At 40.4% G+C, this 14,263-nt stretch overlaps 3 protein-coding genes across 3 annotated transcripts in view; 1 reads left to right on the forward strand and 2 right to left on the reverse strand.

Annotated features, from left to right (window-relative positions):
- Positions 1-3,897, reverse strand: part of Syp (synaptotagmin binding cytoplasmic RNA interacting protein) — a 52,725-nt gene extending 48,828 nt beyond the window's left edge. Inside the window, exon 1 of the mRNA XM_089597035.1 lies at positions 3,797-3,897. The gene's annotated coding sequence lies outside the window, so the exon portion shown is untranslated. The remainder of the gene's footprint in view (positions 1-3,796) is intronic.
- A 1,798-nt stretch (positions 3,898-5,695) lies between these two features.
- On the forward strand, positions 5,696-11,230 carry LOC106646764 (uncharacterized). Its single transcript, XM_014362888.2, has 12 exons — positions 5,696-6,618; positions 6,756-6,871; positions 6,948-7,092; positions 7,590-7,719; positions 7,795-7,960; positions 8,036-8,216; positions 8,285-8,643; positions 8,717-8,873; positions 9,423-9,554; positions 9,787-9,904; positions 10,275-10,429; positions 10,509-11,230. Exons 1-12 carry the CDS (start codon positions 5,924-5,926, stop codon positions 10,615-10,617), a joined length of 2,463 nt encoding a protein of 820 aa, XP_014218374.2. The 5' UTR covers positions 5,696-5,923; the 3' UTR covers positions 10,618-11,230.
- A 1,215-nt stretch (positions 11,231-12,445) lies between these two features.
- Mpc1 (mitochondrial pyruvate carrier) lies at positions 12,446-13,766 on the reverse strand. Its single transcript, XM_014363204.3, has 3 exons — positions 13,407-13,766; positions 13,174-13,274; positions 12,446-13,080 (listed from the first exon to the last, which is right to left on the reverse strand). The coding sequence occupies exons 1-3, from the start codon at positions 13,460-13,462 to the stop codon at positions 12,920-12,922; spliced, it is 318 nt and encodes a 105-aa protein (XP_014218690.1). The 5' UTR covers positions 13,463-13,766; the 3' UTR covers positions 12,446-12,919.
- Between the last annotated feature and the right edge of the window lie 497 nt (positions 13,767-14,263).

A 14,263-nucleotide genomic window follows, 5' to 3' on the forward strand; every position in this document is an offset into this window, starting at 1 on the left:
GATCAGCCGTTCTTGTCAACATGTACGATGACGATGATAACAAGAGGTTCTCGGGGATAACGGCGATGACCAATAGATATTGATGTGCGATTTTTCCCATCGAAACCATATTCTCACCCTCCTCCGTGCGCGCGACTATACGAACGAGCCCTGGCAATTGGATTTTAATCCTTCGGTAGTTGGGAAAACCTCTTCGAACGGACAATCTGCAGGTAAGCGTCTTTGGGCGTGACAAAAATCAAAGGAAAACCACCCGTATATATACGCACACAACAGCTGACCAAAATCCATCCAAAGTACAAACATCGGACGCGAAATTACGTATTCGAGTCTTCGTACCTATCCACGCCGGAACAAAGCCCGCATATTTATACTCACGGGAGGGGGGGGGGGGAGGGGCACGAAACTCGCGTAAATAATATTCCTTACTGTGGTACAGATGAGACACGACGAGGGGTTTACTTTAACACTCGAATTCACGCCGAGGCACGAAGAGATGAGACGTGGCATACATGTCCATGATGAAGGAGAGAGATGGCCATTACAGGGATAAATGTGTGTGCTGGTTTGCCGGTCAAGGCATCGAAAAGCGCATCCAGCGAGACGAAAAAAAAGGGGCTGGGGTGGGGGGCTCGATTTCCTCGATTAAACAGAGAGAGGCCCCATACTTACCCACGTAATGGACAAAGACGGCCGTAAAGTCTCGCAGGCTCCGGAGTATAGAGAGCGCACCAACACCGGAGTGGCGCGGCTACCCCTTTCGTGGGGGGTACGTGTGTACGTAGGTATACAGGTCCATCGGCGAGGACACGCAGAGGTGCGTGACAGAAAAATATCTCCAAGGGGCTATATAGGGGGCTGTAGAAGAAAGCCCAGGTATATACAGGAGGGGGGGGGAAGGGGCTGGCGCGCAGGGGGTCGTTGGACCAGGGCGCTATCCGAATTACCATGACAAAGGCCGCCTCGATGTTATGTCCTATTAAGTCACGGCTTTGTTCCACCTTCCCTTCCACCTCTACTCGTCTCTCGTTTTCTGGACGATGGGAATCCTGCCGGCGATCCGGGACGCATCTTCCCCTTGGCAACGTTTCTGCCCATGTGTGTGTGTGTGTGCTCGTTACACTGCAGATATATCCTACACGCAATATTTTGCCGAGGGTATAAGGAATCCAAATGCTCCGGGACTCTTCTTTCTCCAGCCTCTAGTTATTATTCCTAGCTCTCTCTCCCTCCTTAGCCTCGTCATCGTCGACCTATACCGTTGTGTTTTTGCTTCTTCTTGCGTTATATATAGGTACGCTGGACGAACGGAGGATAGATAGCTATGAGAGCTCGGGTCTCTGTGTGTAACGTGTAGTATAACGCGTCAACGGGATTTGAGCGAAAAACCGGGACAAAAGTAAGGAGATTGCGGTCAAGGATAAAAGGGTCGCAAACCCTTATACGCACCATATTCGCGAATAATTTTTTTTTTTTTTTTTTTTTTTTTTCCCCAACCCCTACCTTCCGACCCCCCCCCCCCCCCGAGGCCACTGGCGCACTCGAAAAACCAAAATTGCGGTTTACTTGGCTAAGGAGTTAACCAGATTTGCGCTTTTGGTGATTTTGTACGTGTTTCCTATCCTTTTCGCTCGATGCACTTGCCGTCGTGTGTACAATATTTGGAGAAAAAAAAGGCCGCCGCTGTGGTACGTAAATATAATAAATATGTACTCGTTCAAAATGCTCGTTGTGTATATTTTCCATCGTGCAAGTTTATAAACTTAAGCACGGACGGCTACATGTATGCATCACAGTGCAATACAGTACACCTATACTTGCAAGTTTATCTTAGGGGATAAAATTAGAAGACTAGGTTTGTTCAATTATCCACCTAAATAAATGAACACGAGTTCTTTGTCGGAGAACTCGGAGGCCTCCGAGATATCCTTATACTATATAAATATACTCACTATAGCTTCTCATTGTTTACAAACATCAGTCATAAGCGGTGAGCATACCCATATAGTATAAGGATATCTCGGAGGCCTCCGAGTTCTCCGACAAAGAACTCGTGTTCATTTATAGATCGCTCGGAGCACTCCAAGGTAGATAATTGAACAAACCTAGTATATTCACATGTGCCGATCGTTTTTAATTTAACCGAGCAAAATATGCAAGATGGATCGAATCTATTGTGTATAATTACCTATATACTCCGATGCGCATGTATTTTCTTGACATCTTGACCCGATTCTTCTGCTATACATTATAAACACGGAAGATTGCAATTTCTTGCTAAACTCGTATGGACTCGTTAAGTGGGAGTGTTTTTATGAATTTCTACGTACAGTACGCCTGTTTGGGGGTTGAAAAAAAAAATTTTCTAAACTGGAATGATAAGTTTCGGTTCAAAAAAAGGGCAAGTGTCTTTTATCGCGAGTTATTTCGCTTGGCTAATCAAAAATTAGATGCAGATGTTACGTGACGCCAATATTGGTAATTTTTGGCAAAATTTTTTACGTTGAAGGAAATCACTGTCAAAACTTTTTACTGTTGAGCCGTGACCGGCATTTCACGGTTTACAAGTCGCTGGTGGAAGTAAAACCTTTTTATATTCTATTTTAGTTCGCACATTGTATAATGTTCATTCCAGCGATCTATCATTAACGATCTTTGACGCAATTAAATTTGTTTTACATCAGAGGTAAAATTATCGCGAACGTGACAGTAAAAATTCCAGATGCACCTATACTTGATCTAAGAGCTCACTTTACATCCATATCTGAGTGTAACACAATTATTCTTCACACAAAGAAATCATATTACATTATAAAAATGGTCAGACTGTTAGGCCTCGGTATCGAAATATTTAACAGTCCAAAAGTGCATTATCATCATCGATATGAAATAATAAATGTTGTGTAATTTTAAGCACATTATTTTATTTTATTTAAAGCACAACTTAAAATTTCAAAGGAAATAATACGTGAACTGTAACAAATAAGTACACTAATGAAATAATAATGTTACCGACCGCAACTTACATGCAGTCGATGCCAACGAATAAATAAATAAGTATACACCAATTGAAATTAACGGTCTCAGATTCGCGGAGTGAAAAATTGTAAAAAATGACGTGTCCAACGCCACGGCGAACCAAAAAGTGTAAGTACATTAGAAAATAATTATTGAGCCAGTCATCGTCCCACGCAGTCTAGAGTTCGCGAAAAGTTTACCATCTGCTCGTGTAACCCTAACTCGCTTCAATTTCGTCGAACCCAAAGAGCAATTGGCAATAATACGTGTTATCATCCACACGTTTCAATTTCCTTTTGCGAAACGGGTAAAACCAAAAGAAAGACAGACAGATCGTAAGTACCGCGACGGTGGCAGACGGCAGCAGCTCGTCTGTGCAAAAAGCATGTCTGTCGTAGTCGCTCTCATCGTCGCGGGGCCTGAGCCAATGGGGAACATCCGCGACCGGAAATTATAACCTTCTCGCCTCCTCCGCCTCTCTCCAGCTTTCTTCGTCTTCGCGAAACTTAACCTCATTTTTTCGCAAACGCAAAACCTCAGGCTCTCGCAAAAAAATAAAATACTCACTCCTCGCCCTGACGATTGTCGCGCCAATAGACGAGTATATAGAATAATATAATAATAGGTGAAAGGGAGCGTACAGAATATTTATATGCTTATGGATTTTCGCAAAACAAAACAAAGCATGGAAAGGGTGATTAGCAACAAGTCAAACATCAAACAGCAAAAGAACACCTCTGTGTCGAAAGAAAAGGGATGGTACTGAGTGTATAGGTACCTGTTGGAGCTGCACGATCGGCTCGATCGGTTCCCCGCGAACAAGGATCCTTTTGATACACACAACAGTAGCACACGAAAAATGATACACAGAGAGGCAGACAGAACTACGGTCGATCGAGCATCGAGCACGAGAGCGGAGATCAGCCAAACACGCTTAGACACAATTCTACACGTTTAATAAGTAGCTCTATCTCTCTCTCTCGCTCTCCTTCTGCTTGCCGCTACGTGAATTAGCCGGTTATCCCCTTCACCCTTTGAACAATAAATAAAAAAAGATTTATTATATAAGACAGGCAAAGAGTCGAAAAATGTATGTCAAAGTCCGCGAACTGAACTCGTACCTTCGATGATTACTAACTTGTAATTGCATATATTATAAGAAAAGCTCAGAAAGATCCGTCCCTCTGGGGGCTCGGGGCTGTTACACGGAGACGTTGTGTACGCGACTACAGGCAGCGAGACGAGAGTATCATATAGGTAACACGCACGCACGCAAAACTTTTTAAACTAAAATGCTTACAAAAAGTAATGAACACTCAAAAGATAAACAAGTCCGCACTAAGAGTAGATATATATATATAAGCAGGTGCAGACGAATTTGGATGCTTTTTTTTTTAAGATAAACTCCGGGTTTTCGACACTTCCATCGGTGCTCTCTCTGCCTCGCGGGACGTAAACTTTACACGATACCGTAATTTATAAGTAAGTATACTTAATATGGTAAGGTCCGACGCGGACGCGCACGTTCGCTCTCTAAAATACTGTACCTCTATAGGTATATCACTTGGAGCTGAAACTGTTCTTTATAGCTCTTATCCTCCTCCTCCTCCCTCTCTTCTATCGACGGCGTCTACGCCAAGTCAAACCAACAAAACGGTAAGGAAGTTTTATAAAAGTGAAAGTATATAGGTACAAGTATCTCTATCTCTTTTTTCTTTATTGACTCAAGTCATGCACTAATCATAATCGCAGGGCTTTACTCTACAGTACACGCTCGCGAGGTATACATATATGTATATGATATGCCGTTGATCTCGCTGACCTGACGTCACTGGTTTTGCCGCCGCGCTCCAAACGCCCTCTCTTTAAGCTTATCACACACACACCCTCCATCGATCCGCGATTTTCTTTAAGCGTATTTCGGTTTTTACTCAATAAAGCGATCCATCTATAAGTATTGATGGCCAATGTCATTTTTACAGTTTTTATGAATAATTAGATTAATACTTTATTTATTGGGTAATTTGATGATCCTCGACTTCCATACCTCATGTTCTCTTTAGATAACGTAACCCTTGAGATTCGATGGGAGGTCAAAATCTTCTGCCCATATGTAATTAAATAAAACACCGAAAATTGTCGTTAACATTATTAACTTTTCAAGCTTAAGTAGTTATTATTTTATTAATAAAAAAAATTTTAAAAAAAATTAATTTGAAATAATACTCCGCCATCAGTAAAAAAACAAAAGTTACTAATTGTTATTCCAAATAAAATTTGTTTCGTACACCCAAAGGATATCGGTGCGTTTAGTCAGATTCATTCGAACTCGATTGAAAAAACAATGGTAAATCCTCTAAAATTAAAATTTGTAATGAAAAACTGATGTAAGTATATAAGAAACCATGAAGATAAGTAGAGCAGCCTACAAGTAAGTAAGACACAAGTAGTAAAAACTCGCTATGATCAAACAGAGGGAGGATAAGTAAAATAGAGAGAGAGAGAGCGTATAATGTCCCCTCGGACCGTTTAAACAAGCGAAAACTCCCGAAAATTTTCCGAGTTTCCATAAGTACACGTAAGTATCTATACTCTCGCGCGCGTTGTGAATGCAGCCTGTCGCTCGCTCACATTCCACTTCTCATGGGCGTGTTTGGCCCTTTGTTTCCCGTCTCTTTCCCTCTTTTTTACCCAACGATGACGATACAGCGGCGGCAACTCGCGAGTGTTACCCGATCCCTGCTACTGCGGATGACTGCGTTGCGGGCGGTGTAGTTATTTTTTTTTACTAAACTAGGAAGATAGTGTATACAATTTTCCAAAATGTGGATGTACTGAGGATCGTGTGCGCGAGAAACTTGAACGTTCAACTATCGTTGAAAAGTAGGAAAAAAGTTCGAAGATCATGCGTCAGCTGCACGATTTCGGAGCGCTGGTCGGCTGCTACCTGTTGGGCGTAGCCGTCGTGGTGTTGGCTCAAAACGACAAGACTTACTACGAGACGGCCAAGGATGACCAGGTAATGCCCGATTGGCAGACGCGGGACGCCTTCGACGAGATCCGCCACAAGTTGGACAAAGTTACCCAGGACAATTGCCAAATTCAGCACCTCGATGATCTCTACCTGCCAGAGAACAGCGTCAGCCACCTGCCCGACATCAAGGAGATCAACATCAATCCGATCTTTCCGAATCGCACGGCCCTCTTGCATCTACACAACATGGCCCTAACCAGAAGCTTCTACTGGAGCTACATCCTGCAGTCGAGGAACTACAAACCGCCGATAAACGATACCTACGATCCGGGAATGATGTACTATTTCCTGTCCACTGTCGCCGATGTTTCGGCCAACCCTTACATCAATGCTTCGGCCGTTTACTTTGCCCCAAACGTGTCCTTTACGTCGTCCTACAGAGGATTCTTCAACAAGACCATGCCCAGATTTGCCCCCAGGACTTTCAGGGCTGATGATTTCAACGATCCCGTGCATTTGGAGAGAATATCGACCATGAATACGTTTTACACTCAGGACTTGGGTGCTTTTCCGTCAGACCAGCTCAGTAGAGACTATACAACCGACTACTACAGGACGAACGAGTGGTAAGTGGCAATGCTACGTTACGTTATTCCTTACATGTGCACGGAATTGAAAAATTTTTTTTTGTCATTCCATTTCACTGTTTGTCTGCTCATTGCTAATAGAATAACTGGTTGTAACGATTTCCAAATTTTTCTAGGTACAAGAAATGGCTGCCAGACAATACAGAAAGACACGACACCAAAATAACGTACCAGGTGGAAATCAGATATGCAAATAATACCAACATCACTCACACGTTCCATGGTCCCAAAGGTGAGAGTTTCATCGTACAAAGCTTGCGAAGAAAAAATTTCAAAAATCGGAATTTTAAAACAAACGTGTATTTCAGGTCCCCATGAGGAGGGCGGACCTGTGAAATGGATAAGACCGTATTTCGATTGTGGCCGCTCCAACCGTTGGCTGTTTGCGGCAGTTGTTCCAATCGTGGACTTGTACCCTCGTTACACGGGCTTCAGGCACATCGAAATCCCCAAGTAAGAACTTTTCTCGCATGAAAAGCAGATGCAACTGCCTGCTGCAACTACTGCACTTTTTCAAATTGGTGCATAATAATGCACTGGGCATGCATCGAAATATATGGCCAAGAGACGATTGGCCGCCTCATTATATATTATAATTTATTCGAGTCCCCTTTTCTTTGAGACCCACAAGAGTCCAAGAGGGTGTGTGCATGCATTGGTCTGTCTGTCTGTCTTTATACTGGTCAAGCAGGAATGACCCTTTCATATTGCTCATACGTGTGAAATACTGCAGCGCGATAGGATTAAAGCACTTAAAGGATTAAGGAGGGACAGTAGTCAGATTTCAAAAATCTACGCTTTTTTTCCAAAGACCTTTAAGGCCAAAGTTGTGCTGTTCTCAAAGCCCCTGCATATTGTTACAAATACGTCCTGTCCATTTGTTCTGTACCACCTTTGATTAATGCCATTTGAGTTTTTCTTATACATCAATACCTTTTCGTAAATTCTAGGTACACAGCCGTTTCGGTTGTGGAAATGGATTTTGAGAGGATCGATATTAACCAATGTCCACTTGGTGAAGGTAATAGAGGACCAAATAAATTTGCTAATACCGCTAGATGTAAAAGGGAGACTACTGAGGTACACAACTACTTGTTTTAAAATTAATCGATTTGAAATATAAAATAGTAAAATAATAAAATAATGGTTTTATAGTGCGAGCCTCTTCATGGATGGGGATTCAGAAGAGGAGGATACATGTGTAGATGTAAGCCAGGGTGGCGACTACCAAACGTAGTGAGACGACCTTATCTCGGAGAGATCATCGAAAGAGCGTCATATGAACAGTATTACAATGGATTTGATTGTTCCAAAATAGGGTGTAAGTATTCATTTTTACTTCTTTTTTAATGAAACGCTATTTGCCAATGGCACTAAAAAATTTTTCTTGTTTCAGGGATTCAAAAGAAACCCGCGGAATTGTCAAAGGTGACAGATATCCAGAGAGAGAAATATTTGGAATACTATCATGAATATAGAAATTTTTCGGCTGGAGCAGACTCGTTGCACGATGAAAAAATGAATATAGATCAAGTTTTAAAATTTATCAACAGCGTTAACCCAACTACTTGTAAAAAGTATGAACTTTGTTATTAAGAATTTAATCTCTATTTTCTCTGTTTTAACGACTAAAAATTCTTCACAGCTACAACAAAGAACAATTACGACTGCCAGGCGACATTGCTTTTGGCGTGGAAGAGTTCTACGAGAACGAAGCTAAAATGGCCTCACGTCTTGCCAACTTTATTAGCTCGTTCTTACAGGTCTCGGATCCAGAAGAAGTGTATTCGGGTACACGCGTCGCCGACAAGCCTCTTAACGAAGATCAAATGATAGCTGAAGCGGTAGCTCTGCTCTTTGGTAATCAGAGAATCTGGTCAGCCGGTATTTATTGGGATCGCAAAAAGTTTACCAATCGCACGTACTTTGCGCCATTCGCCTACAAAGAAGAACGTAACGCTTTGAAATTGAAGGTCGAGGATTTGGCGCGACTTAACAGTACAGGTAATTACTACAGATAATAATTAATAAAAGAAATATAACGACCTACTCAAACGAAATCGTAACGCTTGTCCAGAGGATCTCTATACTAAAAACGAATGGTTCCAACTGCTGAAGAACCGTTGGGCCGCAAATTACGACGATCTCGAGAAATACTTCTTAAAAATGATGGTGCGCTACAACGAGACCGGCGAATCTTTGAAAAAATACGAACAATATCCAACGTACTACAGGTAAAACTCGATTACAACCCTTCCTCCCTCACCCTTTTTCGTATACCCCCTTTCCTTATGTTTAAGGCTCTTTAATAAATTTTTGCGCCGAAATAAAAATATTATTCTAGGCCACGTTGTAGTATGCATGGTCTCTCTCTCCCTTTGCTTGATACCACCTCGTGCTTGAACTTTCCCACATAACTCTCTGCAAATAGAGGAAGCCTCGCCGCAGTGGCGTCAACAAGGAGTGAGTGAGAAAGAGAGTTTTATGTCTCTTTGGTAAAGTTAGAAAAAAAAATATATATATATATATTAAAGGGGGATCAACAGAAGAGGGAGAGAGAGAGATAGCTTCGTGGGGGGTTATCTGTGTTAGGTTCTTCACTACCTGCCCTTCTTACTCTTTCTCGTTCTATATGTGTGTAATTTATTTTAATGCGCTTGCGGATGGGGCGGGTCTGGGATGTCCTATCCTCTCCTTTTACTCGGTCTCCGGTATCTGCTGCATTGGGGTGATCCTCTCATACGGCTACTGTCTCACTATCTTGTCTCTCTGTGTGTATATAGGGCGGCAAACCTGAACCATGGCTACTGGACCGTCCCTTACTTCGATTGTAACGGCAAAGTGAAGAAATGGTTAATTACCTATGCATCCCCCTTTTTCGGCTGGGACAAACTCAAAAACAAACTGGAATTCAAGTGAGTATATACCCCCGCGCTCTCGTCGCTCTCGCGTGAGATAGTTGGGAAGAACTGGGGAGAAGAGGAGAACCTGTTGTTGTTAGCTAGCTCGCGGCTGCTGCTGCTGCTGGTTACTACCTAATACTGCTCTTCTTCCCTTCGTTCGCAAAGCTGGCTCGCTCGCGACGATCAAAAACGTAGGGAGGTTTTGTAAAAAGGAAGATCATATTTAACATTAAGACACTTACAGGGGTGTCGTAACCGTGACCATGGACTTGCTACAGCTGGATATCAACCAGTGTGACGATGAATCCACTGTTTCCAACGCGTTTAAGGGGACACACAAGTGCGACAAAAAAGTCTCATATGTAAGTTCCTCCATTCGACCTTCTATCTTTTCTTTGTTTTATTTTTCTTTTCCATTATTATTATTATTATTATTATTATATGTCCTACCTTTTTTCGGCCTACTTTGCCTGTTTGCTCTTTTTTCCTCACTTTTTCTCGCGCATCGGCTCTCTCGACGCCTCTAATTGTGCCATACTCACAAAGTGCGAGGTGGCCTTAATTAATGGGAGGGGACACTCCCAGAAAAAAAAGAGATAGAAAGAACGAAAAGCAAACAATGGAGCAAACTTTCAGCAGAGGCAATAATCGTTAAAAATAACCATCATTTGCTATTCTTTTTTTTTTATATCATTCTATCTTCACGCTTACACGTTTTGCATGTACATTTAGTGCGTTCCGATATTGGGTCGAGCATTCGACAGCGGCGGCTACAAGTGCGAGTGCAAGCAGGGATTTGAATATCCTCTTGAAGATCTGATAACGTACTTTGATGGTCAACTCGTTGAAGCTGAGTTTGGAAATATTGTTGATGACAAATTGACTAGGTAAATAGCGACAACGTAAAATTGTATAGCTAAAAAAATCCTAGATCCCATTTGTAAACGTCAAAATAAATTATTTCAGGTATGACGTGTACAAATGCAGATTAGCGGGTGCTGGCTCTATGGAATTCAGCTGGGTACTGCTTCTGCTGACTTTCGTAAAACTAATTTTCCCTGGCCATTGGAGATAAGCATAGGGATATTTTTTTTGGGGGGGGGGAGTTTTGAACAAATTTTTTATCAAAACGTTATGCTAAATTGCTGCAATATAATTACGTAGATTAAGAATTTTTACAAAAAGTACAAGAAGTAATTTTTTAAGGAATCTCAAAGTCATTTTACAGACTTGCATGTCCGTCCAATATTTTCTTTTACCTTAATTTTATACGTGCATATTGTTCTAATATGCTGTGAAGCGCTCAAACTGCCAGGCAGTTTTTTTTATGTAGATATTTTAATATAAATCACGAGTATTATGTAATCGAGCAATTTTTACCGTCTTCTTAAAGTATACTAATATAATGAACGTGCCTCCAATAAATCGTAATTCTAATCTAAATATTTATAAAATGAAGTCAGACTTCATGCAAATCTACATTGCCTTTTTATACATATGTAAGCAAGTGCCTTTACCCAAAGCACCAATACGCATCGCTCAATTGGTGGATTAAATCATCAATTTTGAGTGTATGTACATTTGTTCAAAGCAATGTTAAATTTTAACCTTGAATCTCAGTGTAGTATATATTTTATGTTACAAATAACTAATCATCGATATTTAAAAATTTAATATACCGACGCGAGATTTTTCATTTCTTTTCCTCTTACCAAAGTGTACTCCGTCCATAGATTTTTTTTTTTTTTTTTTTTTACATTTTGTATGGATTCCATATAAATAACATTTTTACACAAATAAATGAACAAAACAACAAATCAAGCAACCGTTTCATTGAACCCATTCCTCCCAACATCGTCGAATAACTAACAAGTAAAGATTTTCAAAACGAAATAGATCGACGTTTATAACTAAAGCAAGAGAAAAACTCACCGCAGTAGGAGCCGACGATCAGAGGATTTTCGAGGCACGCAGCCGATCCATCGGGCGGCATTTCGCCGTCCGGCGCCGTCGACAGCACCATGATTATCACTCCCTGACAGGTGTCCAGAAATCCCTTTCCCAGCGTGCTCGTGCTCTCTGACATCCAGACGTCCGTTTTGCAAATCTAGCGGCGTGTGTGCTCTCGGCTCTTATCAAAGGCATCAACGACGCGTCGCGCAAAATCGTTAAGGATGACGCGAGGCTATATTAAAAAAAAAAAAAACTAATACAAAAACAATTGGCATCGCTTGCTAAGACGATATGAGATAAGACAATGGATGTAGGTGCAGTAGTAGTAGTAGTAGTAGTAGTAGTAGTAGTAGTTGAGCTACCGCTGTGAAACTTTTGGTGTTTTTTTTTCTCTCGGCTGTCACGATGACGATCGCCGAGGCCGGTTACTGTTTGCTGTATTCCGGTTGATGGGGCCGAGTCTGTCCTCCAAAAGGTTGCGCTCAAAATGTTCTTGAACGGAGTGTAGGAATGTCAGGCTTGCAGCGTATAAAAACATGAATAAGATCACGTAGACGTTGACGAGGATTTTCATCGCGATTTTCATCAAAGCCAGGATTTTTTTTTTTTTTTTTCTTAAATTTTCAAAGTTGCGGAAGTTTAAGTTTGTTTTATTTTTTTTGTCAATACGAGTCCAAATATAGCTTAGACAAACAGATTATAATATTTCAGGCAATTTTTAAGTCCAATATAGGGATCGAAACTGGTAAATCAATAGGAAGCGCGTACTTATGAATTTTGAAACAAAGAAATTGGCTGCGCTACCGCCGAGTTCAAAACTCAACCTTCAAACAGTGGCAACGCGTGTCACAACAGTAACTACATCTGTCAGTAATAATACACTGCAGTGTGGTTAAAATACATTTTTTTTTTTTTTTTTTTTTTTTTTTTTTTTCAATGAAACACAAAAATTTTCCTTCAAAAACAATCGTTTATTTTTCGTAAATGAGAGTTCAGCAAATAATTGTTGCAATAATTTAACATTGTTATTTGTTCATAAAAACAGTTTACCAATTGACCTAAATTATTTCTAAGCACAGACAATGTGTCAAGGGAAGACAGTAGTCCCGTGCATCATAAATATTATTTATGCTAGTAAACTCTTTATTTACAAGAATTTTTTCTAACTTAAGTCATATTTTTCTCTACAATAAGTCAGGTAACAACTAACACTAGATAAACAAGATGTACCAGTACACCTCAAAAACTTGATAAGTTAATTAAAAAATAGTGAACTATCTATCAAAGAGGTACCTCAGTAACATACGTGTTTTAATCGTTTGATACGCACAGGTAATTGTCATTAATGATCAGTATTAAATGGTAACGATGGGCTTTCCAATAGTTGAACCAAGTCCTTGACACACGACCAACACTCCTGTGATCTACATGTCTTCTTTTTTTTCTGAACTGTTATACTGCAAAAACCTGACTAGTTGTGTTAACTGTGCACATTCGTTTGTTAAATGACAACCAAAGAGCAGTAAATTGCGTGGCTGCACTTTGATGGCAAATCTCATGAAGCAGAGAGAGTAGAGACATAAAGCTAAAACAACATGACAGTTTGTCATCAATTCAAAAATAAAATAATCATTTTGTAGCAAAGTATTGCTCAATTGAAAATTAAGTTTATACATACCAAAAGTCATCTTGCCACTGATGAACTTGGGATCTCTCTTGATGTCAGCAATAGCAGCTATGGGGATTAACCAGTTTGCAGCAGGGCCCCAGAAGTGCGTGCTAATGGAACAAAAAAAAAAAACAAAAAAAAGTAAAACGAAGAGTCACGATAAATTGGTACTTATATATTCATCTAATCATTTATCACGCTCTTTTTTCATTGACAAACTGAAAAATATAAGTAATACTTACCTCATAAAATAATCACGGGTCTCTTTTTTGCTCAACAGCTGCTTTATTCGATTCATTTTCGTTCGATTAAGAAAACTTCAATGATTTTCGATCGGTTGTCAATTAAGGAAATAGCGTAAGTCGATTGGGAAGGAAAGAACAATTTGGTTGTTAAATTATGACAAGGTGAGTGAACGATATGTGCGTGTATTTTTGAGTCAAGAAAGACAAAGATAGAAGAGCGTGTGTGTCGTCTGCCCCCTTTTTTCCATCTTCTTCTGTTCTTGACCTCTATAGAGTAAGGCTGACCCCCTATGCCCGTAGAAAATATCTGCAACGCCGTAACAGAGCCCTGGTGAAGACAGATTAGTACGGGTGCAATGTATTCCACAATCTCCAATCAGCGCAGCGCCTAATTGTTAGGGCTACGGTAGGGTCGGTAGGTCTAAGTAAAAAAAAAATTGTACACTTGCCGCAAACAGCACAGATAATATTAACTTTTTATCTTCTACCTATGAGATTAGTTGCGGCTAGTTTATAATTAATTAAATGGCTCTACTGTAAGTAGTAATAATATTTTGGATCAGCGCCATCTAGTGGTCTTTATTTTTTGGCCAAAAGTGGCTCCTAAAATTCTCAATTAGAGCATTCAGGAGTAGAGCCATTTAGTCAATTATAAACCAGCCGCAACTCATGACAAAGCTATAAAATGAAAAAATAACGATACATGTGTTTTTGGCGGCAAGTCAACAATCTATCTTTTACTCGAAAATTCATCTTCAAAAGTATAAATACATATGAGGTCAATTTTTTGGTAGAAAATAGATTGTTATCTTGCCGCCAAAAACACATGTATTGTTATTTTTTAATTTTATAGC

Source organism: Copidosoma floridanum, unplaced genomic scaffold (genome assembly GCF_036245765.1).
Source record: "Copidosoma floridanum isolate Cflo_tuat_1 unplaced genomic scaffold, Cflo_Japanese_pri ptg000030l, whole genome shotgun sequence".
In the NCBI taxonomy this organism is placed as follows: Eukaryota; Metazoa; Arthropoda; class Insecta; order Hymenoptera; family Encyrtidae; genus Copidosoma; species Copidosoma floridanum.